The sequence below is a fragment of the Danio rerio genome, chromosome 23 (assembly GCF_052040795.2).
Source record: "Danio rerio strain M-AB ecotype USA chromosome 23, GRCz13ab, whole genome shotgun sequence".
NCBI classification, from domain to species: domain Eukaryota; kingdom Metazoa; phylum Chordata; class Actinopteri; order Cypriniformes; family Danionidae; genus Danio; species Danio rerio.
Window position 1 is genome coordinate 1,211,296 of NC_141043.1, and position 25,701 is coordinate 1,236,996.

The 25,701-nt window shown below is 38.7% G+C and overlaps 2 protein-coding genes and 1 non-coding gene across 18 annotated transcripts in view; all 3 read left to right on the forward strand.

The window, feature by feature from the left end:
* The first annotated feature begins 253 nt into the window (after positions 1 to 253).
* Positions 254 to 4,899, forward strand: psmb11b (proteasome 20S subunit beta 11b). Its single transcript, NM_001281802.1, is given in 2 exon segments — positions 254 to 896; positions 4,026 to 4,899. Coding segments are annotated over 2 exon segments (1,089 nt in total). The 5' UTR covers positions 254 to 295; the 3' UTR covers positions 4,514 to 4,899.
* A 2,873-nt stretch (positions 4,900 to 7,772) lies between these two features.
* On the forward strand, positions 7,773 to 7,855 carry trnal-uaa (transfer RNA leucine (anticodon UAA)). Its single transcript has one exon. It is a non-coding gene; the product is annotated as a tRNA-Leu (tRNA).
* Positions 7,856 to 8,646: 791 nt separating this feature from the next.
* utrn (utrophin) overlaps positions 8,647 to 25,701 on the forward strand; it is a 315,686-nt gene continuing 298,631 nt past the window's right edge. For all 16 annotated transcript variants that reach the window (XR_015522994.1, XM_087306271.1, XM_087306280.1 and 13 more), the window contains exons 1-2: positions 8,647 to 8,964; positions 14,342 to 14,471. Coding sequence is in view for 15 of the 16 variants with exons in the window: in XM_087306271.1 (XP_087162397.1) it covers positions 14,390 to 14,471 (82 nt within the window). In the remaining variant the exon portion in view is untranslated. The remainder of the gene's footprint in view (positions 8,965 to 14,341; positions 14,472 to 25,701) is intronic.

Genomic DNA, 25,701 nt, shown 5'->3' on the forward strand with positions numbered 1-25,701 from the left:
TATTAAAGTACAACATTGTTCACAGTTAAATAGTGCTGATGTTGTTTTAAGTCATTCAATTTCAGATTGAATATTAAAAGAAGTGAGGTAAACATTAATCAGTAGCCTAAATTGTGCTTATGTCATTATAATTAAACAGTATTAGCCCCTGTATAACTATTTTAGTGAATGCTAAATTTGAATGTGCGAATATTAATCCAACTTTACCTCATATCTGCCATGTTTTTACAGTGTCTTTCCTACAGTGTAGTTATCGACACAGTTACAATTCACTGTATATCCACTCAGTAGTTACATGGCTTTGCAAGATGTATGCGGCCTGCTCGAGCCCCCTCTGTTCCCTCAATGGACTGCTCCACTCTCACAGTCCTTTATGCCGGAGGATTCCACTCATCTGTTCGGAGGGGGGATTTATGGAGAAGCTTTTTCTTCCTGGGTGCCTAGGCGGAGCGGTTTAAACCCTCTTGAGTTTTACATGCCGATATCTGAATATATCACAAAGAGCCCTATAAATTTTGGTCAAACCCCTCAAAGCTCGAACCTATTGGATGTTGACCATATGCACCCCACGCTTCCGTACATCTCCCAGTCAGGTGCTCTACCGTTCACTCTTTCCCATGGGACTACGACTCTTGGTTTTGCTTTTCAAGGAGGAGTTATTGCGGCAGCCGACACACGCTCCAGTTGTGCTGGGAAAGTGGCCTGTCCTGCTTCCCCGAAAGTGTTACCTATTCACTCTCACCTGGTGGGCACCACTTCTGGGACATCAGCGGATTGTGCGCTCTGGAAACGGATTCTGGCCAGGGAACTGCGGCTCTATCAGCTCCGACACCGCCGCAGGCTATCAACTGGGGGTGCTGCCAAACTCCTGTCCCACATGCTGCACCCATTCAAAGGCACTGAGCTTTCTGTATTAATTTTTGGATTGTTTTTATTCAACATTTTTCAAGTAACATTAGGGGCTCTAGTTTAATGATCTATTCGCAAAGTCTAAAGCTCATGGCGCAAAAGCATTAAGGGCCTGTCCGAATACATTTTTGCTATTTTAAGGATGAAAAAACCCCGGCACATGGTCTAACATGGTCTAAAGTCATCAGTTTTTATTGCTGTTTAACAAGTGCAAACAAAAATATACACGGACACTTTAGTGTTTCAAAGCTGCATCAGTCAGCTGATCTGAATATGAGCTGACATATGAGTGATCCGCTGATGGATCAACTGATCTACGCGGCTTTGAAACGCGTAAATATAATAAATATTCCTTATATCTGTGTTTGCACTCTGAACATTGGTGAAGTGCACTGATGATCTTTACGGCCAATCACAGTCATTTCTATTGAGCATGTGAACACAATGGCCAATCAGCAGTGTTTAAGAATGAGCTCAACAGCGCTCAAATGTAAGCCGGAAATGGACATTTTTAAAAAATGTTAGTACCAATTGGTTCCGAACTTGATACTTTTGACAAGCCTAGAATAAAATGAGTCAGAACTTATATCATACTGACTTAAAACATTGAGTTAGACTTTGCATAACTTTAGAGATGTAGTTTATATCTTATTAACCTATTAAAATAAGTTAAAGTAATATAAGAACATTTGTAGTCATGACTTTTTGTCAAATATTTTTTACAGTGTGTGTCCACCATACCGTTTTTACCGACATGCGAGCGCTTTTTAAAAAAACGCTCAGCTGTGGGTGTTTTTTCAACACAATGCTATTTTCAGTCGGTTGCCCTTACAAGTTGTTGTGTTGGTGATGAGAGCTGCGTGGTTTGTCTTGCCTCTGCTCCACTGTGATTGAATGCCTAGCTCAAAAGTGATAATGGGCGAGGTGTTTTTCAACTTTCAATGCCAGAACACACTCAGCACCTTGCTACAAGTTGTCCTCGCTGCAGTCTGCAGCACGATGACATACTGGAACAGGTCCAATATTTAGTGGAGATTGTATAGGCGACTGTAGTAACGCCAACCTAGGCTCATTATTGATATGTACCCGGATATACATTTTAGGGGAGCGCAAAATACATCCCAGGAAGTACATTTTTGCAGTTTTTGTTTTCACGAATCCACCAGAGGCCGCTGCGTACACTTTTTGAGATCTCAAATTGCTTTAGCAAATTTCTTTATTGCCTTTCGCGCCTGCTGTTCTCACGTAAATCCACCAGAGGCCCCTGTCGACTGACTTACTGACATACCGAACGACCAACTGATTTCCCCATACACTCCATTCCCTAAACCCGACCCATAGATATATACACTAGATGTCGCCTGGCCTATTGTTGTCTATTGGACGGAATGCGTCAATAGTGCCACCATCTTGCTACAGGGTAGCGCTCTTTTGAAATGAATGCGGGACCAGGGTACAGTGGAGGACTGTGGCCATGCAAAGCCAGAGATATACACATATACACATATATCTATGATCAAGAGTTTTCCTGGATGTTATTATGTAATTTTTTTTACTAATTACGAAAATTATAATTTTACATCACTTTTCTACATTGATGGATCAGTGACCGCACTGGCATTTCTGACAGAAAGCTTGTGTTTGTGTGTACAGAAATGTACTATTCACCCTCCCTGTTAAATTTAATCTAATCCGTGTCCTGAAACACAGCTCCTCTCCTGCTTTCACTTCTCATACTGACGGAGGGAGCGATTCGTTTGTGAATGAATCCCCCAAATGACTCTTTCACTAACGTTAGCCGACAATAATAGAAGTTTCTGGCAGCGCAGCATCTTGTTGTTATATTTATTTTGCATTGTTTGCTGATTTTATTCAACAAAACTAGCATAAGCTGAGTGTTTAGTGCGAGATGGAGCTGCTTTGCCGTATGGTGAATGCAGTAAGTGACTGTCATCATCAATAACGTGATCTGATTAGCACAAAAGTTCAGAACATACAAAAACAGAAAAAAAAACTGAATATTACCTATGAAATGTTCTGCCTTTGTGTTTTGTTTTCTTTGTTTGCTCGTTACTACACCCGTACACAGCGCTAAAGTTCAGAATCTTCACTTAACACTGTCTTGACTAGTGCGGTGGAATGACATTTGTCCTGGGAGCACTGTACCAATGTGGCGGCGCTATTGACGCATGCTCAGGGTCCCTATGTGATATCTAGTGTATATAATATCTATGAACCCGACCCAGGACTGGCGCAAGCCTAACTGGCGCACTAGGCGAACGACAACCATGCCACCCTCACGGTGTTCATGCCGCTATCACACATGTGAGCATGTGGGCGGGTGAGGGGGGTTTGGGGTGGTTAATGGTTTGGGGGATGGGGTGTTCACGGACGAAAGTGCAGAGCGGGGTGTGGACAGTGGGTGTCGCGGACGAAAGTGTAGAGCGGGGTGGGGACAGTGGGTGTCACGGACAGCAGTGAAGAGCGTGGGGGAGGGGGATGGGGATGGCCCAACCAATAGTGTTTTCAAAAGCAGTCCAGAAAAAGATAAGCTCTCGCGGCCACCTGATTTTTACCACGTTTTCAGATCTTACCACATTCTGACCCCATTATTTACTTGTTTATATTGTTATTTGCTTTTTTTGAACCTGCTTTCTGGAACCATTCTTTGTCAGATTCGAACCCTGTCGTAGAAGTCAGCTTCCCAAGTTCGCTAACGTACAAGGCAGCTACTGGGCAAACTGGTAACAAAGAAAAAGCCGTCCACACAGAGGTAAGCGGTCAGCTGGTATCGCTAAAAGGAGCAGAAGCAGTCGGCGGGATCATACCGCCCCGTAGCGTTCGTTTTAAAGACGAAAATACCTCAAAACTGCAAGCAGATGTGGGTACATATTTCACGGTCTACAGAAATGTAGAGCTGGGTACATATCCACAATGAGCCTGGGTTACAAAAGCGCTCTGGTGGACAAGGAGCCTAATGGGCCCTTTGAAATAAAATACAATACAATAATAAATAAAATTTATAAAGTGTGTGGTGGGAAATCTCTTTTCACATGTGATTCAATGATCGTATCTAAAATCTGTTATAATGTTTTGACTGTTTTTGTTCTTCGAAGGCACGGAGCTGTGCGTCGCGGCCACTCTGTGTGGGTGGGACGGAGATGAAGACCAAGACAACGAGCAACCAATGACAGAGAGATATGCAAATACTACACTGACAAGCAAATCCAGCAGCCAATCAGCAGCAAGTTCTGGGTTGTCGGGTGTGCGTGGGCCGCGGGTGGTGTATGTGTGCAGTGATGGGCTTCGTCTGCAGGGGGCGCTGTTCTCTGTGGGCTCCGGGTCCCCGTACGCCTACTCTATCCTCGACGGCGGGGTCCGCTGGGGCATGAGCGCACAGGAGGCCGCAGCGGTGGCCAGAGAGGCTGTGTATCGGGCCACATACAGAGACGCATACTCTGGGAATAATGTAGATCTGTATCACGTCACTGCTAAAGGCTGGAGGCGCAGAGAGAGGGAGAACCTGAAGGAGGAGTATTACAGAGAGAAGGAGAGGAGAGAGCAGAACAACACAGGAGAGAAATCAATTCATTCAATCAAGTGAGATGACAGAGAGAGAGAGTCTGAGGAGAAAAACAAGGGGCAGAATCAATATATATATTTACACACATACTTTTACAGTTGAAGTCAGAATTATTTCGCCCTTTTGTAAACTTTTTCTCAATTTTCCCCCAAATAATGTTGAACAGATTCAGGAAATTTTCCACAGTATTTCCAATTATATTTGTTCTTCTGGGGAAAGTCGTATTTGTTTTATTTTGGCTAGAATAAAAGCAGTTTTTAATTGTTTTAAAGCCATTTTAAGGTCAATATTATTAGCCCCCTTAAGCAATATTAGTTTTGGATTGTCTCCAGAACAGAATGGTGTGAACTTTTACTTAAACTAAACTGTTGTTTTTTACTTTTTCAGTTTTGTTGTGATTAAAATAATTCAATCAAATGTCATTTTATAACTCTTCTGATGTGAAACCATTGCTTTGCAATAATGAAATAAACATGTCTGAAAGCATTACACATTTTCATGAAGAAATGCATCTCTAAATGACAGCATCTGTGTATGAAGTTTGTTTGTAACTTGGTCAATATGTTCCTTAATCAAGACTTAAGTCAATAACTGAATCACATTTACACATTTTTCAGTGAATGTACATATTATAGCTGATATTTCAAAAAATTAATGGAGCTTGCAAATGGTAAATTAAAAAAAAAAAAAAAAAAAAAAAAAAAAAAATATATATATATATATATATATATATATATATATATATATATATATATATATATATATATATATATATATATATATATATATATATATATATAATATATAAAGTGGTGTAAAAAGGTGTTTGCCCTCTTACTTATTTCTTAGTTTTTGGCATGTTTGTCACAATTTAATGTTTCAGATCTTTAAACTAATTTAAATATTAGTCAGAGATAGCACGAATAAACACATAATGCAGTTTTTACATAAAGGTTTTTATTATTATTAAGGGAAAGTAAAATACAAAATGCCATAGGCCTGTGTGAAAAAGAGTTTGCCCCCTTTTAAATTGCAGAGTGATGTTACATTAATAAATGCCTTTAGTCTTTAATGTTTATAGATTTTGAGGATGTTTTGGTCTACTTTACTAAGTCAGGTAGGTCCAGTTTAAATGATCTCTCATTGTGAACAGGCATGGCAGTAATCAGGCCTGGGTGTGAATAGAGAAACTGAACTCAGCTGTGATAAACTAGAGTTCAATTATGTTTTAACAGGAAGAGCAAACACTTTTTCACACAGGGAGGGCTATGGGGTTTTGTATTTTATTTCACCTTAATAATAAAAACCACTTAAAACTGCATCATGTGTATAGTTTGTGTAATCTTTGACTAATGTTTCAATTAGTCTGATGATCTGAAGCATTAATGTGTGACAAACATGCAAAGAAAATAAGCAATCGGTAAGGAACAAGCAGCTGTAACGGAGGCCAGCTAGTGAGTGCTGTGCAGGTAAACCTCACTTCACTGACCTCTAAAGGTGCTCTAGCGAAAGTTGCTAGAGGCCATGGTCTTTAGCCTCCTTGGTAGAGCAACAGACTCTCTTGCGGAAGGTACCCAGTTTGATACCAGCTTGGAGCGGGTTGGGGGGTGTAGGACCGGCGGGGTGACATTGGAGCTATGACCTGGATGGAAGTGAGGTTTAGAGGGGTGAGTGTAACGGAGGCCAGCTAGTAAGTGCTGTGCAGGTAAACCTCACTCCTCTGACCTCTAAAGGTGCTCTAGCGACAGACACTAGAGGCCATGGTCTTTAGCCTCCTTGGTAGAGCAACTAACTCCCTTGCGTGAGGTCGTCGGTTCGATACCAGCTCGAAGTGGGTTGGGTGGTGTAGGACTGGTGGGGTTACACTGGTGCCGTGACCTGGAAGGGAGTGAGGTTTAGGGGGGTGAGTGTAACGGAGGCCAGCTGGTAAGGACTGTGCAGGTAAACTTCACTTCTCTGAACTCTAAAGGTGCTCTAGCGACAGACACTAGAGATTATGGTCTTTAGCCTCCTTGTTACAGAAATGCGGAAGGTCATTAGTTCGATACCAGCTCAGAGCGGGGTGGGTGGCGTAGGACTTGCGGGGTTACACAGCCATGCTGGAAAAAGCAGCCTAAGCTGGTTGGCTGGTTTTAGTTGATCGACCAGTCTGGTTTTTAGGGGTTTGGGCCATTTTCAGGCTGGTTTCAGCCCTTTTCAGCCTGGTCTTAGCTGGTCAGGCCGGAATTTGACCAGCTAAAACCAACTTGACCAGCCTGCTTTAGGCTGGACATAGCTGGTTTTGGCTAAGCTCTCAGCCTGGCTAGGCTAGTCAAGCTGATTTAGCTTGTCATCTACCAAGCTAACCAGCAAAGGCTGGAGATGGCCAAAACCCTCTAAAACCAGGCTGGTCGACCAGCTAAAACCATCCAACCATCCTAGGCTGGTTTAAGCTGGATTTTCACACACCAATGTATCTTCTTTTTTGTTCAACAGAAGAAACAAAAGGTTTAACTTTAGAGAAAGTGGAGGATGAGTAAATGATGACAGAAAATTTGGAGTGAGCTATCCCTACATAAATTCATCTTCTCTCCTCAAATAGATCAAGTATTAGCAATTACAGACACGAGTAGCTACTGAAACACTTTCACTTTTTTTCCAAACAACCTGATTTTATTTCCTCTTTCACTTCAGAAAAGCAGAAACAATCCAAACCGTCTGTGTGTGGCACTTACGTGGAGGCAGGGCTGAGTTATGAGGGTTTACCATGGATTTACCAGCAGTCTAAGTCACAGCTTTTTCTGATTTGATTAAATATTCAAAATACCGTATTTGCAGTTTCAAAACATAATGTAACACAGGAATCTTGTTCTCTTTTTACTTTCGAAATATTGTTACAACATACGCTTGCGTAAGGAGCCTGGATGTTTGCATTAGCTTCACTTCGTAGCGATCTTTCTAACTGTGAGACAAACGTCAAACAATCTAACCTCATTGTTGTAAAAACGACTTAAAATATCGCATTATAAAAATGGCTAGATTTATAAATAGTCTTCAATCGTGTACGCTAGTTAAAAATCAAACGTATATAAACGTTTTGGTTGTTTTTGTAAGCGAGTCCACTAGCATGCTAACAGTCAGTTAGCAAGCTGCAACTCGGTTGTAAATATGACAGTAAAGTCTGCATGAACAGCATGCATAGATTACATAAATTTCACATCTAGACACACATAGTCTGATATTCCCATGGCTGATTGCTGTTCACATATAAGGTCTTCTGGCTTTAAAGGGATGTATGTTCACCAGGATGGCCGAGTGGTTAAGGCGTTGGACTTAAGATCCAATGGACATATGTCCGCGTGGGTTCGAACCCCACTCCTGGTAAAACACTTTTTAATCTGCTTTACTGTAACAAGAATGAAGATAAATTTACGGCTTGCAGTACACATGAGGAGTAAAACATGCCGGAAAATTAAGATTCTTGAGGTTTTTGCGGAATGTTGTATGGCATTGAATCATGTATGTTGACAAACCCTGGATGAATAGATGGATGGATGGAGGACAGGAGGTAAGGTGAGCACTAATGAACAGCACCTAGGACAGAGCTGTAGGAATGGACACAGCAGGTAACACTAATGCCCGAAGGAGAGGAAAAATCCCCAATAAAACCAATAAAATATAATGTTAAATCAGTGTATTATACTGCCTCCTATTGGTGAACTAAAGGTAGCGTTTGTTAAAAGAATGTACGACACACACACACACACACACACACACACACACACACACACACACACACACACACAATTATATAAATAAATAATAAATAATATTGAAATGCAGGATAAATGATCTGTTATATAATAAACATAAATAAGATGCATGAAATCTGATGTGTCATAATGATTCCTTTAATTGTTTTTCGATAAATAGTGTATTAAACTGTGTAAATACATTATTATAACATATACATTTTGCCAGTCTTAATTACGCACACACAAAATAAACAAATTTAACATATAATAACTAACTGGTGAACGACAAGCGCGTCCACAAAATGATCCACACACATCTTATTTCCACACGGGGGCGCGCGCGCTTCGTCAATCCAGCGTGAGTGTCGGTCGCGCGCTTCGTAACGTCACGCGTCCATCATTCCCATAGGCGGAGCTGCCGGAGTGGCTGTGCGCGTGCTCGTGCTCGGGACGCGCAGTAACTCTCCTTTTGTTATTCATGAGTAAAAGGAAACTTTGTGGCAGAGTAAAGTACTCCAGGAGCGCCAAAAGCAGCCGAGCCGGATAACTTTGAGGATTTCTGCATGGAGTTGTGAGTGTCCAGCCAAAGGGAGATCCGGGAGGGCTGTGTTTTGGGTTTGTTTCTTTGGTGTGGAGCGCTGAACAACAACATGCCCTAATAAGAGTCAATGATTCATTATTTACTCAATGAGATAATAAAGTCACGGAGCTGCATTCACAGATTCAACACGCAGAAAGGTGAGAGATGATATCAAAATATGAGCTGTTTCTCATGTTTGTTGAATTGTGGACACATAAACACGACTCAACTGAGCACTGAAGTTGTTAAACTTAATAACAAGCGGGTGGATGAATGAAAGATGTGCTTCTGTCAGATGTTTGGTCAGTGTCTTCAGTGTTTATTACACTGACCTACAGTTAATCATGTGTTACTTCATATTAGTTGCATCAATACAGTGTTGTAGGAAAGTTAATCAACAAACTTGCTGACTGATGGTTAGGCAAAGTTTGGGTTGGGTTTAGTTTAACCTAGTTAGGGTTGAGAGTAGAGTTAGGAACAAATTTAGGGATTAGCCAAAGCTAATATAAAGAGAAATACTACAGTGATCTATTCTTAATACAGTAGTGTGTTTAACATTACCATTCACAGTCAATTAAATAGTGCTAATGTTGTTTTGATGTCATACTTACATGTGATTTCAGACACAATATTCAAAGTAGTGTTGTAAACAATACTTAAATGCCGAATAATAACAATATAGCGATTATTATTAATCTGTATTAGCCTTCTTGACTATTTTATTGAACGCCAAAGTCTTCAAGTAGCTTTGTAAACAGGATTTATATAAACAGAAATGCAGAATAATAACTTTATAATTATTATTATAAGCCTTTTAAACTTCTGTTTAACTCATTTATTGAACGCCTAATTCTGAATGTCTTAGTATAACATCAGCTTTACCTTAATATTATGATTATGTAGAGTTGGGAACAAATTTTAGGATTAGTTAAAGCTGATATAAAGAATATACCAGTAATTTACTGTAATCACTGTAGTGTTTTCAACCATGCCATTGCAAAGTGTACGATTCTGTATATACTATGGTATGTTACTGAATGCTGCAGCATACTGTAGTATCAACTATAGTGAACTGAATCTAAACACTGTTTATTTCACTGTTATTAAACACAGTTACCACTGTATTGTAGTGTAATGTACAAGCGCAGTATTGGTTAATTTGTTTATATTACCACATGGCTGTTTAGAGATGTCACAAAAGAATATGTGCGAGAAAAACTCCAACTTTATTAACAATATTAAAAGTAGCTTTGTAAACAGTATTTATATATGCAGAAATATAGAATAATAACTTTATAGTTATTATTATAAATCTGTATTAGCCTTTTAAACTTCTGCTTAACTAATTCTGAATGTCTGAGTATAACACTAACTTTACCTCAGTGGTAAAGTTATGATTATGTAGAGTTGGGAACAGTTTAAGCTGATATAAGGACAACACTATAGAAATTTATTGTCAATACAGTTTTGTTTTTAATTATACCATTGCAAAGTGTATGATTCTGTATATACTACTATGCTAATGAATGCTACAGCATACTGTAGTATTTGAACTGCTAAACTGAAGTAAACACTGTTTATTTCACTGTTATTAAACACTTTTACTAAGATATAGCAGTGTAATGTAGTTGTAGTTAAACAAGTGCAGTATTAGTTATTTGTTTATATTACTATAGTTGTTGTATTACTACATGTTTATATACAAGTGCCACAAAAGAATCATTGGAGGCAAATATAAAGAGAAATACTATAGTAATCTATCCTAAATACAATAGTGTTTAAACCATAGCATTCACAGTCAACTAAATGTTGTTTTGAATTCATTCTTGCCTGCGATTTCAGACAGAATATTCAAAGTAACTTCGTAAACAATATTTATATATGCAGATATACAGAATAATAACAAAATAGTGATTATTATTAGTCTCTATTAGCATTTTAATCTTCTGCTTAACTCATTTATTGAACGCCAATGTCTGAATGTCTGAGTATAACATCAACTTCACCTCAATATTATAATTATGTAGAGTTGGGAACAGTTTAAGCTGATATAAGGACAACACTATAGTAATTTATTGTAAATGCACTAGTGTTTTTAACCATGCCATTGCAAAGTGTACAATTCTGTATATACTACTGTGTTACCATGGTATAGTAGTGTAATGTAGTTGTATTTAATCAAGTGCAGTATTGGTTATTTGTTTATATTACTATCACAGTTGTTATATTACCACACGTTTATATACAAGTGCCACAAACGAATCATTCAAAGTGAATATAAAGAGAAATACTATAGTAATCTATCCTTAATACAATAGTGTTTAAACCATAGCATTCACAGTCATTTAAATGTTGTTTTGAATTAATTCTTGTCTGCGATTTCGGACAGAATATTCAAAGTGCCATGCCATTGCAAAGTGTACAATTCTGTATATACTATGGTATGTTAGACTCTGTTATCATGGTATAGTAGTGTAATGTAGTTGTAGTTAATCAAGTGCAGTATTGGTTATTTGTTTATACTACTATAGTTGTTGTATTACCACACGTTTATATACAAGTACCACAAACGAATCATTCGAAGCGAAAATAAAGAGAAATACTATAGTAATCTATCCTTAATACAATAGTGTTTAAACCATAGCATTTGCAGTCATTTAAATGTTGTTTTGAAGTCGTTCTTACCTGCAATTTCAGACAGAATATTCATAGCTTTGTAAACAATATTTATAAATACAGAAATGCAGAATAATAACAGTATAGTGATTATTATTAATCTGTATTAGCCTTACTAGTTTATTAAAATGCGAGTATAATACCAACTTTACCTCAATTTTAAAGGTATCATATCGATATATCCCCAGAATTCGATATACCGCCCAGTCCTAGCATGACATGCACTGTTTTCCACCAAGGCAACCTGGGGTGCTGCAATATAACTGGCTTAACTGGCATTGGGCGTGTTGAATGACCAAAACACGGCACTCACATGTTCAAAGCAGAATATCTGACTTCAGCATGGTTTTTCGGACACAAAAGAATAATCACTGAGCATGTTTCTGAAATATCTGCAATCTTATTATGGTGTTTTTAGGCTTTAGATGGGTCAGAAACTAACATACAGCAGCAGCTTTAAATTAATTCAGAATTCAAGTAGGTAAATCCCTGCCGTTTATAGGATTGTAGGAACATGTGAAGATCTGAAATGACCATTAATGCATGTTTGAGTCTAAATGTGCCTGAGCAGACTTGTTTTTCTGCAAAAACTGCTACTTTAAATGACATTTCAGAGGGTGTCTGCTGTAGTCCTGCTGAAGTCCTTGTGGGTTGGGAGTTGAGAAAATGGGGGAAGAAAGTTTTTTCCAGGAATCTAAAGTTAGACATTTGCGTCATTGGGGACTGCAGCATGCCAGCACGTTTGCTTGTAAAGCTGAAGCGAAGCCTTTCTTGGACAAAGCGTGCTGGAAATGATCGTGTTTTATTCTCTGTGCTGAGCTGTGGGGTGGTGTGGAGATCATCAGCTGCTGGCCATCAGAGTTTATCAGACTTTGCTTTGAGGACAGGAATGTGGGCGGAGCTGCAGAGTGAATGCGTGGTCACCTGTTTGGCTCTATGACAGCTCCTGTTACAACTTGTCCACCACACACACACACAGACAGAAACACACACAGGGACACACATACACAGAAACACATGTGCACACAAACACACAGAAGTGTGCACATACACACTGACAAACAAACAAACAAACACACAGAAACACATATACACACTCGCACATATACACACACACATGCACACAAATAGAAATAAACACACACAGATGCACGCGCACACAAATAAACACTTGTGTTCACACAAAAACACACAAAAACACTTGCATGCACCCACCCACACACACACACACACACACACACACACGCAAAAAACACATTGAGCCCCTCACACACAAATAGACATGAACACAAACACATGTGCACACACAAAGAAACACTTGTGTGCACAGAAACGTGCATGCATGTACACACAGAGGAAGAACTCACACACACACACACACACACAGAAATATAAATGCACAAACACAAAGACACGCACACACACTTAGAACCATAAACAAACACAAAGAAATGCTCACAGACATACACACACACACACACATACACACACACACACACACACACACACACACACACACACACACACACACACACAAGTATGAGCGCAGAAACACACACAAACATAAAACCACACACAAAGAAACATTAGCACACACACACATACACACACAAAGAAACATTAGCACACACACACATACACACACAAAGAAACATTAGCGTGCACACACATACACACAAAAAAATATTAGTGCACACACATACACGCACACACACAGATATATTAGCGCACACACATACACACACACAAAGAAACATTAGCACAAACACAAAGAAACGCACACACACATAGAACCACACACATACACAAACACAAAGAAGCACACACAGACAGACACACACACGCATAGAACCGCACACACAAATATATATATATATATATATATATATATATATATATATATATATGTATGTATATATATATATGTATGTATATATATATATATATATATATATATATATATATATATATATATATATATATATATATATATATATATATATTTATACACACACACACACACACACACACACACACACACACTAACAAGTATTTTTCCTGGGAATAATATTTCTAGAGGAGTTAGAAATAAAACAATACAAAATCTGATGGATGAGTTCAGTGTAATAACATTGGACTGACAGAAGGAGAAAGCGCTGAACTGCTGATGTGTGTTTAATACTTTATATAAAGGCTTGCTTGGTGCTGCAGCTTAAAGACGGTTTCATATGGAGACCGAAGCCTCATGCAGTGCTCAGGTGTGAGTTTCTCATAGACTTCATCAGAGTTTCCAAATCTTGATGCTTCTGTGGGTCTCGTCTATTAAATCTGAGCTTTATACTGTATTCTCTATTGGATTCGGCTCAGCTTGATTTTCTTTCTCTGAAAGCATCTGAGAGTCTCCTCTGCTGTGTTTTGGATCATTGTCTTGCTCAAATGTCCACCCTGGCTTCATCTTCATCCTCCTGCTGATGTAGATGTTGGACTGAAGCAGCTGATCTTCATTTACACTGAGGAAGGGCAGAGGCTTGCTGAAGAACTACTGAGAGATTTCAGCTGCTGTCTGGGCTTTCACTGCTCAAATACACCTTCCTTTTTTCATGTGTTCAACACTTTATTTTATTACACAGAACTTTATTTACAAACAAATAAGTTTTGTTTTCTCTGCATTTATGGATTTCGGGTGAAATTTCCAGTCGACATCACCTTTAGAAAGATGTTTTCTGAGGAAATTGGTGACATGTTCAATATTTATTTCCCCCGCTGTACACTTATGGAATGACCTCCTACTCTTGCTGATATGCTAGTGTTGAATTTCACATAGCGGTTGAGGGCTGATGGCGTGTGCTGTGTTTGCAGGTACTTGCTGTGTATGTAAAGGTGAGCGTTTCAGACGTGCACGTGAAGATGGCCACCGTGGGTGTGATGTCAGAGGCGTCTGAGGGCGGAGACAACAACGAATTCACTGACATCATCAAGTGGAGATCAGGTGAGCTTGAGCGGATCGGCATTACAGCACTATTGAAGCGCTGAGCTTTGACATGGCAAGGTTTGTAGGTAGCAGTTTCTGTTGGAGAATTTGTTGTCAAGAGTGTTCACTTTTGTTTAGTCACTCTTTATTGGTGTGGATAAAAGTGAGGGGCTGTCTGAAGCGTGTATTATTATTATTTTTTTCTGAAAAATGATTTCTGGACTCTCAAAATGCAGTTTTTACATGATTGGATTGACCTTAACCTAAACAGTGTGTACTGTTCGGTTTTAATTGACAGTTTACACTATAAAAATGAGTACTTGATGGCAAATAAAAATAATTGTTGGCAACAATCTGGTTTTATTCCTCATAAAAAGTGAAATTTCAGCTGTAATTCTTCAAATATTCCCAAATGCGTTTTGAATATTTGTATATTAGTAGCCTCAACATTTATGAGATATATGGATAGTATTCAACATAGGAAAGTGAGCATCGGAAAGTATTTAACCCAGCTGCAGACACACTGACTCAGAAACATAACACACTTCTGAAGGTCACTGCACCGCATGAGAAATGTAAGAATTTGTCATTAGTCTTGAGTGGTGAAGGGAATAAAATAGATTTTCAGTGTTAAAACGGTTGATAAACTGTTGGAAATGAAGACATTTTCAGGTGTGCAGTCTGTCTTTTATGTTCAAATTGCTTTATTGGCATGCCATTTTGTTGCAGTATTGGCAAAGCTTTTTATTAATGTGTACAATTTGAATTTAATTAGATTTTCAATGTAATAACAGGGAAACGAAGTGATATTTGTAATAAAAACAAGTAAATGCTATGTATACAACCCCATATCCGAAAAAGTTGGGACAGTATGTAAAAAGCAAATTAAAAAAGACAGTAGTGATTTCTAAATTGACTTGTATTTCATTGCAGACAATATGAACTCAAAATAATTTATGTTTCGTCTGGTCAACTTAATTGTAGATATAAATCCTGTCCTGTCATTCAGACCTGCAACACATTCCAGAAAAAACGTTGGTACAGGAGCAGTTTAGGGCTGGTAACCAGGTAAACTGGTGAAATAATGATGTGATGTCAACAGTTGATTGTAAGTATTATTTGGTACAAAAGCAGCATCTATGAAAGGCGTAGTCCTTTTGGAGTGAAGATGGGCTGAGGATCGCCAGTTTGACAACAAATATGTGAGAAAATGATTGAAAAGTTTATAAACGATGCTCCTCAGAGAAAGAGAGGAAGACATTTGGATATTTCACCTTCAACAGTGCAGAGCATCAGCAAAAGATTCAAGGAATTTGGAGGAGTTTCAGTGCGCAAATGACAAACCTAAGCTGAACAATCGTGATCTCCGATCCCTTTAGGGGGCGCTGCATCAAGAATCCTCATTCATCTATAAGCCAGATCAGCACATGGTCTCAGGACTACTGTTGCAAACTTTTGTCAAGTACCAGAATGCAGAGTTACATCAATAAATGCCAGTGCAAACTGTACTGTGGCAAAAGGAAGCCCTATGTTAACAGTGTCCAAAAGTGCTGTTGACTTCTCTGGGCTCGGAGGCATCTGGGATAATCTATCACACAGTGGAAATGTGGTCAGATGAATCAGTATTTCATGTTTTTCGGGAGAAATGGACGCTGTGTGCTCCGGACCAAAGAAGAAAAGGATCATCCAGACTGTTACCAGCAACAATTCCAAAAGCCAGGGTCTGTCAAGGTATGTGGTTGTGTCAGCGCCCTTGGCAAAGGTAACTTGCTCTTCTGTGATGCTCCATTAATGCTGGAAAGTACACAGAGAGGTTTTGGCGCACAACATGCTGCCTTCTTCTCCAGGGACGGCCATGCATAATTCAACAAGACAATCCAAAACCACATTCTGCACACATTACAGAGTCCTGCTGCGGAGGAAGAGGATACAGCTACTGGACTGGCCCGCCTGCAGTCCTGACCTGTCTCCAGTAGAGAATGTGTGGTGCATTTTGAAGTGCGAAATGCAACAACGAAGACCCCGTACTGTTGCCCACCTTAAGACTTGTGTGCAGATAGAATGGGACAAAATGACACCTGAAACACTTCACTTGCTGTTTCAGTCTCAGTGCCAGCGTCAATGTTCCCACTCACTTTGAATGGATGATGTCATGGTGCCGAACTGCATTGTGAATCCGTCGGCGCCGCTTCAGAGGTGTTGCTCGCTGCAGAAGTTGGGACTAGCTCAACTTTTCAAGCGCCGACGGAAGCGTAAGCCAATCAGATCGCTGTATGCAAATACACTAGCTACCCCAACTTCAGACACGCCTTCAGTCAAGCGTTGACACTGAAGCCACGTGTGAATGGGGCGTAAACGTCTTTAAGTGTTGGGAAAAGGAACATTAAAATGGAAAATGCTTTACTGATCCAACTATTCTTCAAATGTGAACCAAAATTGGATACATGTTTATTTTGAAAATAAAACAAAACAAACAAACAAACAAACATAATTAAATGATGTTTAAATAATGTTTGTTGTATTGTCTGCAATGAATGACAAGTCAAAGTAAATCAAGAAATTATATATATATATATATATATATATATGTGTGTGTGTGTGTGTGTGTGTGTGTGTGTGTGTGTGTGTGTGTGTGTGTGTGTGTGTGTGTGTGTGTGTGTGTGTATGTGTTTTTGGGACATACCAGGACACAAATCTGTATAAACACATGGATATGACAAAAAGGAGGTGAAATATGAGGACATTGGTGACGTCCTCATTTCTCAAAAAGCTTATAAATCCCACAGGATGAGTTTAATCAGAGAGTAAAGCTGCACACAGACTCATGTGTTGGTTGGGTTTAGGGGTCGGGTGGGATGAGGGCAATACAATATACGGTTTGAACAGTATAAAATGAATGGAAACCTATGTAATGTCCCCACTTTTCACAAAAACAAACGTGTGTGTGTGTGTGTGTGTGTGTGTAATTTAATTACAATTATAAATATTATGTGGATTTATATAAATAATACAAGAGGTTAAACCATTTCGTATGGTGTGGATGGTCTGAATTTATTTATTTATTAGTTGTCTCTCTCTCTCTCTCTCTCTCTCTCTCTCTGTGTCTCTCTCTCTCTCTCTCTCTCTCTCTCTCTCTCTCTCTCTCTCTCTCTCTCTCTCTTTCTCTCTCTCTCTCTCTGGGAATGCTGGAATTCCGCTGTGGATTTACAGCTCTTGTCTTTCCAGACCACAATGCCTTTCTTTCTGTAAGGATTCCGGTCTCCTAGTGACAGGCAGAAGTTATGTTTTCTTGGGTTTGGAGCTGCCAGGGAAAATAATGTTGTAGAGGGAAAGGGAGTCCCGTGTCTTCAGTCAGCAGCGGGCCTTGTTTTGTTTGTTTTGATTGCGATATTAACCAAGTCATGTGCCTCTGTTGTGGGCAGACTGTGAATAAAGTCCCTCAGCTCAGTTAATGTTTTCTGCTGAGGAGTAATGATTGGCTGTGGGATTGTCAGATGAGTGAACGGGGAATGAAGGGATATAGTCTGTGATTTGGTAGGTGTGTCAATAGCATGGCTTCTCCTGAAGCCACGGCCACACACAGTGATTTGTTTCTGCTTTGCTAGTCAATAATTAGCAATGAGAGCTGACGCTTTACAGCCGTAATCATTGACTGTGGGATGAAGGTGTGTGTGGTGACATATTAAAGGGTTTGTTCAAACTAAGAGGATAATTAGCCTATGAATAAAGCTGCGGTCACACTGCACTTCTCTCCCCATAGACTTCCATTCATACGCATGTATACACACACACAGACAGACAGTCATATACATATACACACACACACACTCTCCTGTCATAATGTCAATAGCATCAGAGAGCAAGAAGCTCTCCTAAAACCACTTCCTGTGAAATCACACTCTCGGAAAGGCCTAAAATCAAACACACAAGCTGCGTCCCAAATGGCACACTATACACTATGCACTATGTACTTATGCACTTACACACTTAACAGGATAGTATATGTATGTAGTGTCGTCCCAAATGGCACACTAATGTTTTTTTACTAAGCAGAAATTCAAACCGTTTCCCTGATGACGTTTGACGGCGCCAAATAAACGACCGAATTATCAAATAATACCTGCCGTGAGTATTGCCGCATTCACCATCGGGAGGCGCTATAATCACTCTTGTAGGAGAATTTTGCCCTCACCATCCAAAATGAATAAAGTTATACAACATGTGCGCCCGATAGCTCCTCCCCTTCCGCTACGTAAGCAAACCTCCGGTCGTTGAGTGTGTGAAGTGTCCATCATTACACACTTCATTTTAGCAGCTGAATGAGTGCATCATCTGGTTAATTAAAGTGCACTTATTATTGTTAGAGTTTTCAGCGTGAACGCACTACTTACACTATTTATACTATAAAATGGCGTAGAATGGTGCATTAGTATGCGATTTGAGACGCAGCTACAGAGTTTTATCAGCTAATCGGCATTAATCAAGCTGATATCAAAAGCAGCACAGACATCATCAGCTTGATTCGTGGAGCTTGTCCTCACTCATGAAACAGAGGTCATTGTCCTTGATAGGGCTGCACGATACATCGTTTCAGCATCGAAATCGCGATGTCCGCATCCGCAATAGTCACATCGCAGGAGGTGCGATGCAAAGCAAAAAAATAAAAATGTATATAACCTTATATATATATATATATATATATATATATATATATATATATATATATATATATATATATATATATATATATATATATATTATATAACTGCCATATTATTTTATTTATTGCAAAGTTAATTGTTGGTAATTATTAGAACAAGTTTATCTTATCCACAATTTATTTGTTTTATAACATGTTTATTTTTTTTAAAGCACTCAGGGGGTTAGTGTTTAGCTGTTTTTATATTTTCACAATTTTGTGACAAGATATTTCCTTCTGTTTTGTAATTGTTGTAATAAAAAAAGTTTGTAATTGTTGAACAAAAAGTTAAATCACTTATTTTGTCACTCGTGTTAATTCCTAAATGTGATAATAAAGTGTCATTCACCAAATGAGCTCACCTTTATCACAGTAAAAACAACAATTAGTATTAATATCATAACATATTAGATCCTTGATTTATCTGAATTGACAGTTAAGTCATATTCTTTATAATCAACCCAACAGAAACTAAAAATGTTTGTTCAATGTATTTACCTATAAATTTTTTATATTCTGTTTTATATTCTTTTTATTATATATGCTTTAAAAATTACCCAAATTATTATAGAATTATTGATTATTTATATTTTGAGCAGTTCAAAACTCCAGATTCTGAATTTCTAAATATCGCAGGAAAAAAAATAGTGCAATGTCTATTTTTCCAATATCGTGCAGCCCTAGTTCTTGAGTGGTTGTAACTCTGACACACACACTCACACACACACACGCAACTGAGGAAACACTGTAGAGTAGGGCAGCACAATATAATACCTCACATCCGCATTAGTCATGGGCCGGTGTAAGTTTCTGATGGTATAATAGTCTTGGATAAAAATATATGATTGTGATCACTTATGAGCGGTTGTGTGTGTGTGTGTGTCAGCAGTGTGTGAATATATCCTGCCTCTAATGATAAACATGTATTAACGCTATTGTTTATAATCAGAGTTGATAAAGACAGAAACACTCTGATAGACATTCTCCCTAAAGTATTCTGGGTAAAACACACTGTTGAAGGAGGGAGATTAGTTTAATGATTAACCCTTTAATCACTCACCGACACACAAATGGGAAGTGCGTTGACTCTGAATCACTGAATGCAACTTCCTGCATCAGGGTGCACAGGTTATACCAGTCCGCCTGACACAGACACCTAAATGAACTATATTATGCATCAACAGGCCAGATGCTTCCATCTAGTTATTGTACTAACACAAAATTTGAGCTTTGTTATGAGAACATGACTTAATTTTATTATTTATTTTATTTTATTTTACTTTTTATTTTCATTCATTTTCTTTTTTGGATTAGTCCTTTTAATCTCGCCACAGCGGAATGAACCGCTAACCTATCCAGCATATGTTTTATGGAGTGGATGCCGTTCCAGCTGTAAGCCATCATTGGGAAACACCCATACACTCTCATTCACACACATACACTATGGCCAATTTAGCTTACCCAATTCACCTATAGACCCAGCTGGGACTTAAACCAGTGACCTTCTTGCTGTGAGGCGAACGTGCTATCTACTGCACCTCCATGCAGCCCTATTACTTTTTATTTTGTTTTATTCTATTTTAATTTATTTTACTTTTTATTTTATTGAATATTTTATTTTACTTTTTTTATTTTATTTTATTTTATTTTATTTTATTTTATTTTATTTTATTTTATTTTATTTATTTTATTTTATTTCATTTAATTCATTATTTTATTTATTTTAATTCAATTTATTTAATTTTTTATGTTTCTTTTCTTTTATATTTTATTTAATATTTTTTATTAAATAGTTTTTATTTTTAATTTATCATATTTTAAAAATCATTCATTTTCCTGCAGTATAGTTTTTTATTTTATTTAATATGATATTTAAAATTAATTTAGTTTTTATTTTATTACATTTATTTATTTTTAATAAAATTTTTAATTTCTCATTCATTTTTCTTCGACTTAATCATTTTATTTTTTTTATTATTTTTTTATTTTGTTCATTTATTTTATGTTATTTATTATTTTTTATTTTTTTATTTTAATTTTAATTTTTTTATTTAATTAAATTTAACTTTTAATTTTATTTATTATTTTTTATATTATTTAGTTTTTATTTTATTTTATCAAAAAATCATTCATTTATCTCCAGCATAGTCTTTTTATTTAATTTAATAAGATTAGATCTTTTTATTTAATTTATTTAGATTTTTTTATTAATTTTGTTTTTATTTTATTAATTTTTAAAAAATTTTATTTAATTAAAATGTTTAATTCATTTTCCTTCGACTTATTCATTTTATTTTATTTATTATTATTATTTTTTTTACATTTTTTATTTTATTTTATTATTATTTTATTCATTTATTATTTTTTTAAACTTTGCTGAACTTGCCTAATCGACATATCTACAACACACCCATACTACATACCTTTATTATTAATATAATATGCCCATATTAAATGCACATATACTCTCTCACTCACACACACTCACACACACACACACACACACACACACACACACACACACACACACACACACACACACACACTGCCCGTGTTTCTCTGCTGTCTGTTCTTCCACATGTCTGTCTGTCTTTTGCCCGTGTCCTCCTCCAAAAACACTGGCATTCCTGCTCTCTCCCACACACACACACACACACACACACGGGCTATTGTAGAGAGAGGTGAGACGGTCCCTTCGCTGCGGCCAACTGTTATATAAGCAGCACTCAGGGCCAGATCCATCTGTCTGTATATCTGTCTGTCCGACTGTCTGTCCATCTGTCCGGCTGCATATGTTTTACACAGCAGATGCCTTTCCAGCTGCAACCTAGTACTGGGAAACACCCATACACACTCATTCACACACACACACACACACATGCACTGTGTCTGACAGCAGCACTGGGCAGTTCTCATCAATGAAAAGTGAAAGTAAGGAAGTGAGATGAGTTCCTGTCGGCTGAAGGAGAGTCATTATTATCCCACATCCCTCACTCTGAGTCTAGAAGCACCTTTAAATCTCTGGTGACCTCCGGTATATTGCAGTGCATGCTGGGTAAAGGGCAAGAGTGACCCAGCGAAGGGTGTTTCTGCTCTGAGACTGTGTTTCCTGGTTCAGTGACCTTATTACCTCAGATTGTTCTTGTGAAATGGACACTGTGTGTGAGCATGTATGTGTGTGTGTGTGTGTGTGTCACCTGAAACCCTGAACCGTGTAAGCAAATAAAGGAAATCCACCTGAGGCGATCTCAGCATGCACACATTTCTGCTGTGTGTGTGTGTTTGTTTGTGTGTGTGAGAGAGAGAGTGTGTCTTGAGTGTTTTTTGTTTGTGTTTGTATGCTTATATATGTGTTTGTGTGTGTGTGTGTGTGTGTGTGTGTGTGCATTTTTTGTGTGTGTTCGTGAGTGTGTATTATAGTTTATGTGAGTGTGTGTTTGTGTGTGTGTGTGTGTGTGTGTGAGAGAGAGACAGAGTGTGTGGTGTGAGTGTGTGCGCATAGAGTGTGCGATTATTTTTTATGTGAGTGTGTGTGTGTGAGAGAGAGACAGAGTGTGTGGTGTGAGTGTGTGCGCATAGAGTGTGCGATTATTTTTTATGTGAGTGTGTGTGTGTGTGTGCGTGTGTGCATATATATATGTGTGTGTGTGTGCATGTTTGTGTGTTCGTGAGTGTGTATGATTGTTTATGTAAGTGTGTGTGTGTGTGTGAGAAAGACAGATTGTGTGGTGTGAGTGTGTGCGCATAGAGTGTGTATGATTATTTTTAATGGGTGTGTGTGTGTGCGTGTGTGTGTGTGTGCATATATATGTGTGTGTGTGCATATATATGTGTGTGTATGCAACTATGCATATGTTTGTGTGTTCGTGAGTGTGTATGATTGTTTATGTAAGTGTGTGTGTGTGTGTGAGAAAGACAGATTGTGTGGTGTGAGTGTGTGCGCATAGAGTGTGTATGATTATTTTTAATGGGTGTGTGTGTGTGTGTGTGCGTGTGTGCATATATATGTGTGTGTGTGTGCATATGTTTGTGTGTTCGTGAGTGTGTATGATTGTTTATGTGACTGTGTGTGTGTTTTTGTGTGTGTGTGTGTGTGTGTGAGAAAGACAGATTGTGTAGTGTGAGTGTGTGCGCATAGAGTGTGTATGATTATTTTTAATGGGAGTGTGTGTGTGTGTGTGAGAGAGTGTGTCTTGAGTGTTTGTATGTATGTATGTATGTGTGTGTGTGTGTGTGTGTGTGTGTGTGTGTGTGTGTGTGTGTGTGTGTGTGTGTGTGTGTGTGTGTGTGTGTGTGTGTGATTGAGTGTTCAGTAACCTTTAGAGTTCAGCCATTGAAGAACAGGATAAAGGGAAGTGGATTGAGTGAAAGTCAGTTCCTGCATTCCCTGCTCATGACTGATGGTGTGTGTGTGTGGATGTTTGAGGAGGGTGTGGTGAGGGAAAGTCTGTATTCAGAGCTGTCATTACAGAGAGGAGTGTGTGTGCTTGTTTTTATATCCCAGTGGGGACTTAAACCTGAATACACACAGACTCATGGGGACTTGTGTCAATGTGGGGACCAAAATTGAGTTAAACATGCTTATAAATCCGACAGAATGAAGTATTTTAAAGATGTAAAGGTGCTGTTTGCTGTGAGGGGGGAGAGAGAATATAAAATACATAATCTGCATAATCTTATTCGACATGCCTAACACCTAAACCCAACTGCTGTCTTAACTATTAATTAACAGCAAATTAGAAAGTTTAGTGTGTACCTTAATGGTTTGTTATTTAAAAAAAACCCTGTTAACAAAACCAGGACCCCCACCACACCACACGACAACCTCAAAACATTATGTAATTCTGAGTGTTCCCACAGGTGAGAAGGGTTTGACAAACCACCTGTAGAAAACTTTTGTCTCTCTGACACTTGAACCAACACTAGCGCCAGACACTTGCTTGTAATCCCTTTATTTAAATTGTGCATTTCTGAAGTCTGCCTCACAGGTGAGTGGGCTTGACAAACCACCTGTAAAAACACTCTTATCACTATACTAAAAAACAATCCCCCTCCTTATGATAGTGCTTTGTTATCTGAGCTCTTCAGAGCAGCTCCTTTGTGTAATTAGCGCTTCTTGTGTGTATTGCATGGATACACGTGCACGCCACACACACACACACACACACACACACACACACACACACACACACACACACACACACACACACAGGATGTGCCCTTCCCACTTCATTGGATTTCCTCAAAACACACAGTCTAGGTTTTCATGTGTGATAATAAACCCATCTTCATGCCTTCATACACAACACTGCCAGAGTGAAACCAAAAGAGTCCTCTCTGTTCCTCTTCTCTCTCTCTCTCTCTCTCTCTCTCTCTCTCTGTGTGTGTGTGATTGGTTCATAGCTTGTCTTGACCTCCTTAAAACCTCAAAGGAAAATCAACAAATGAATCCCCGGGCCATGTGTTTTCAGACCCTATGCAGTTTCTCTGGTATTTACTGCTGAAACACATCCCCACAGCATGATGCCACCATGCTTCACTGTAGGGATGCTGTTAGCCTGCTGATGAGCGCCGCCTGCTTTTCTCCAAACGTAACGCCTGGCGTTCACTCCAAACAGTTCAGTTTGAGTCTCATCAGAGCAGAGAGTTTAGTTTCTGATGCTCTGAGAGTCCTTCAGATGAATTTTGGTAAAGAGTCTGGCTTCCGTCTGGCCACTACAGGCCTGATTGGTGGATTGCTGCACAGATGGTTGTCCTTCTGTAAGGTTCTTCTCTCACCAGAAGAGCGCTGAAGCTCAGACAGAGTGACCGTCGGGTTATTGATCACCTTTCTCCCCTGATCCCTCAGCTTAGATGGCCGGCCAGCTCTAGGAGGAGTCCTGGTGGTTCAACATCTTACACTTACGGATGATGGAGGCCGCTGTGCTCATTGCAGTTTTCAGAGCAGCAGAAATGTTTCTGTAAGCTTCCCCAGCCTTGTGCCTCAAGACAATCCTGTCTCGGAAATCTACAGACAATTCCTTTGTCTTCATGCTTGGTTTGTGCTTTGACATGCACTGTCAACCCTGGGAGCTTATATAGACAAGTGTAGCCTTTTCAGATCATGTCTATCAGCTGAATTGAGCACAGGTGAACTCCAATGAAGCTGCTGAAACATCTCAAGAATGATCAGTGGAAACAGAATGAACCTGAGCTCAGTTTAGAGCGTCACGCCAAAGGCTGTGAATACTGATGTACACATATTTTACAGCTTTTTTAATTTTAAGAAATTTGCAACAATTTCAAAAACTCTTTCTTCACATTGTCATTATGGGGGATTGTGTGTAGAATGTTGAGGAAATCAATCAATTTAATCCATTTTGGAAAAAGGCTGAACATAAAAACATGTGGGAAAAGTGAAGCGCCATCAATACTTTCCGGATGCACTGTATCTTGCATCTTGTAAAATGGGTTAAATATGAGTCCTTTCTTTAAAATTGTTGCATGTTCGGACACAAGCTTGCGAGCACGGATTGGCTAATCGGGAGGACCGGGAGGATTCCCGGTGGG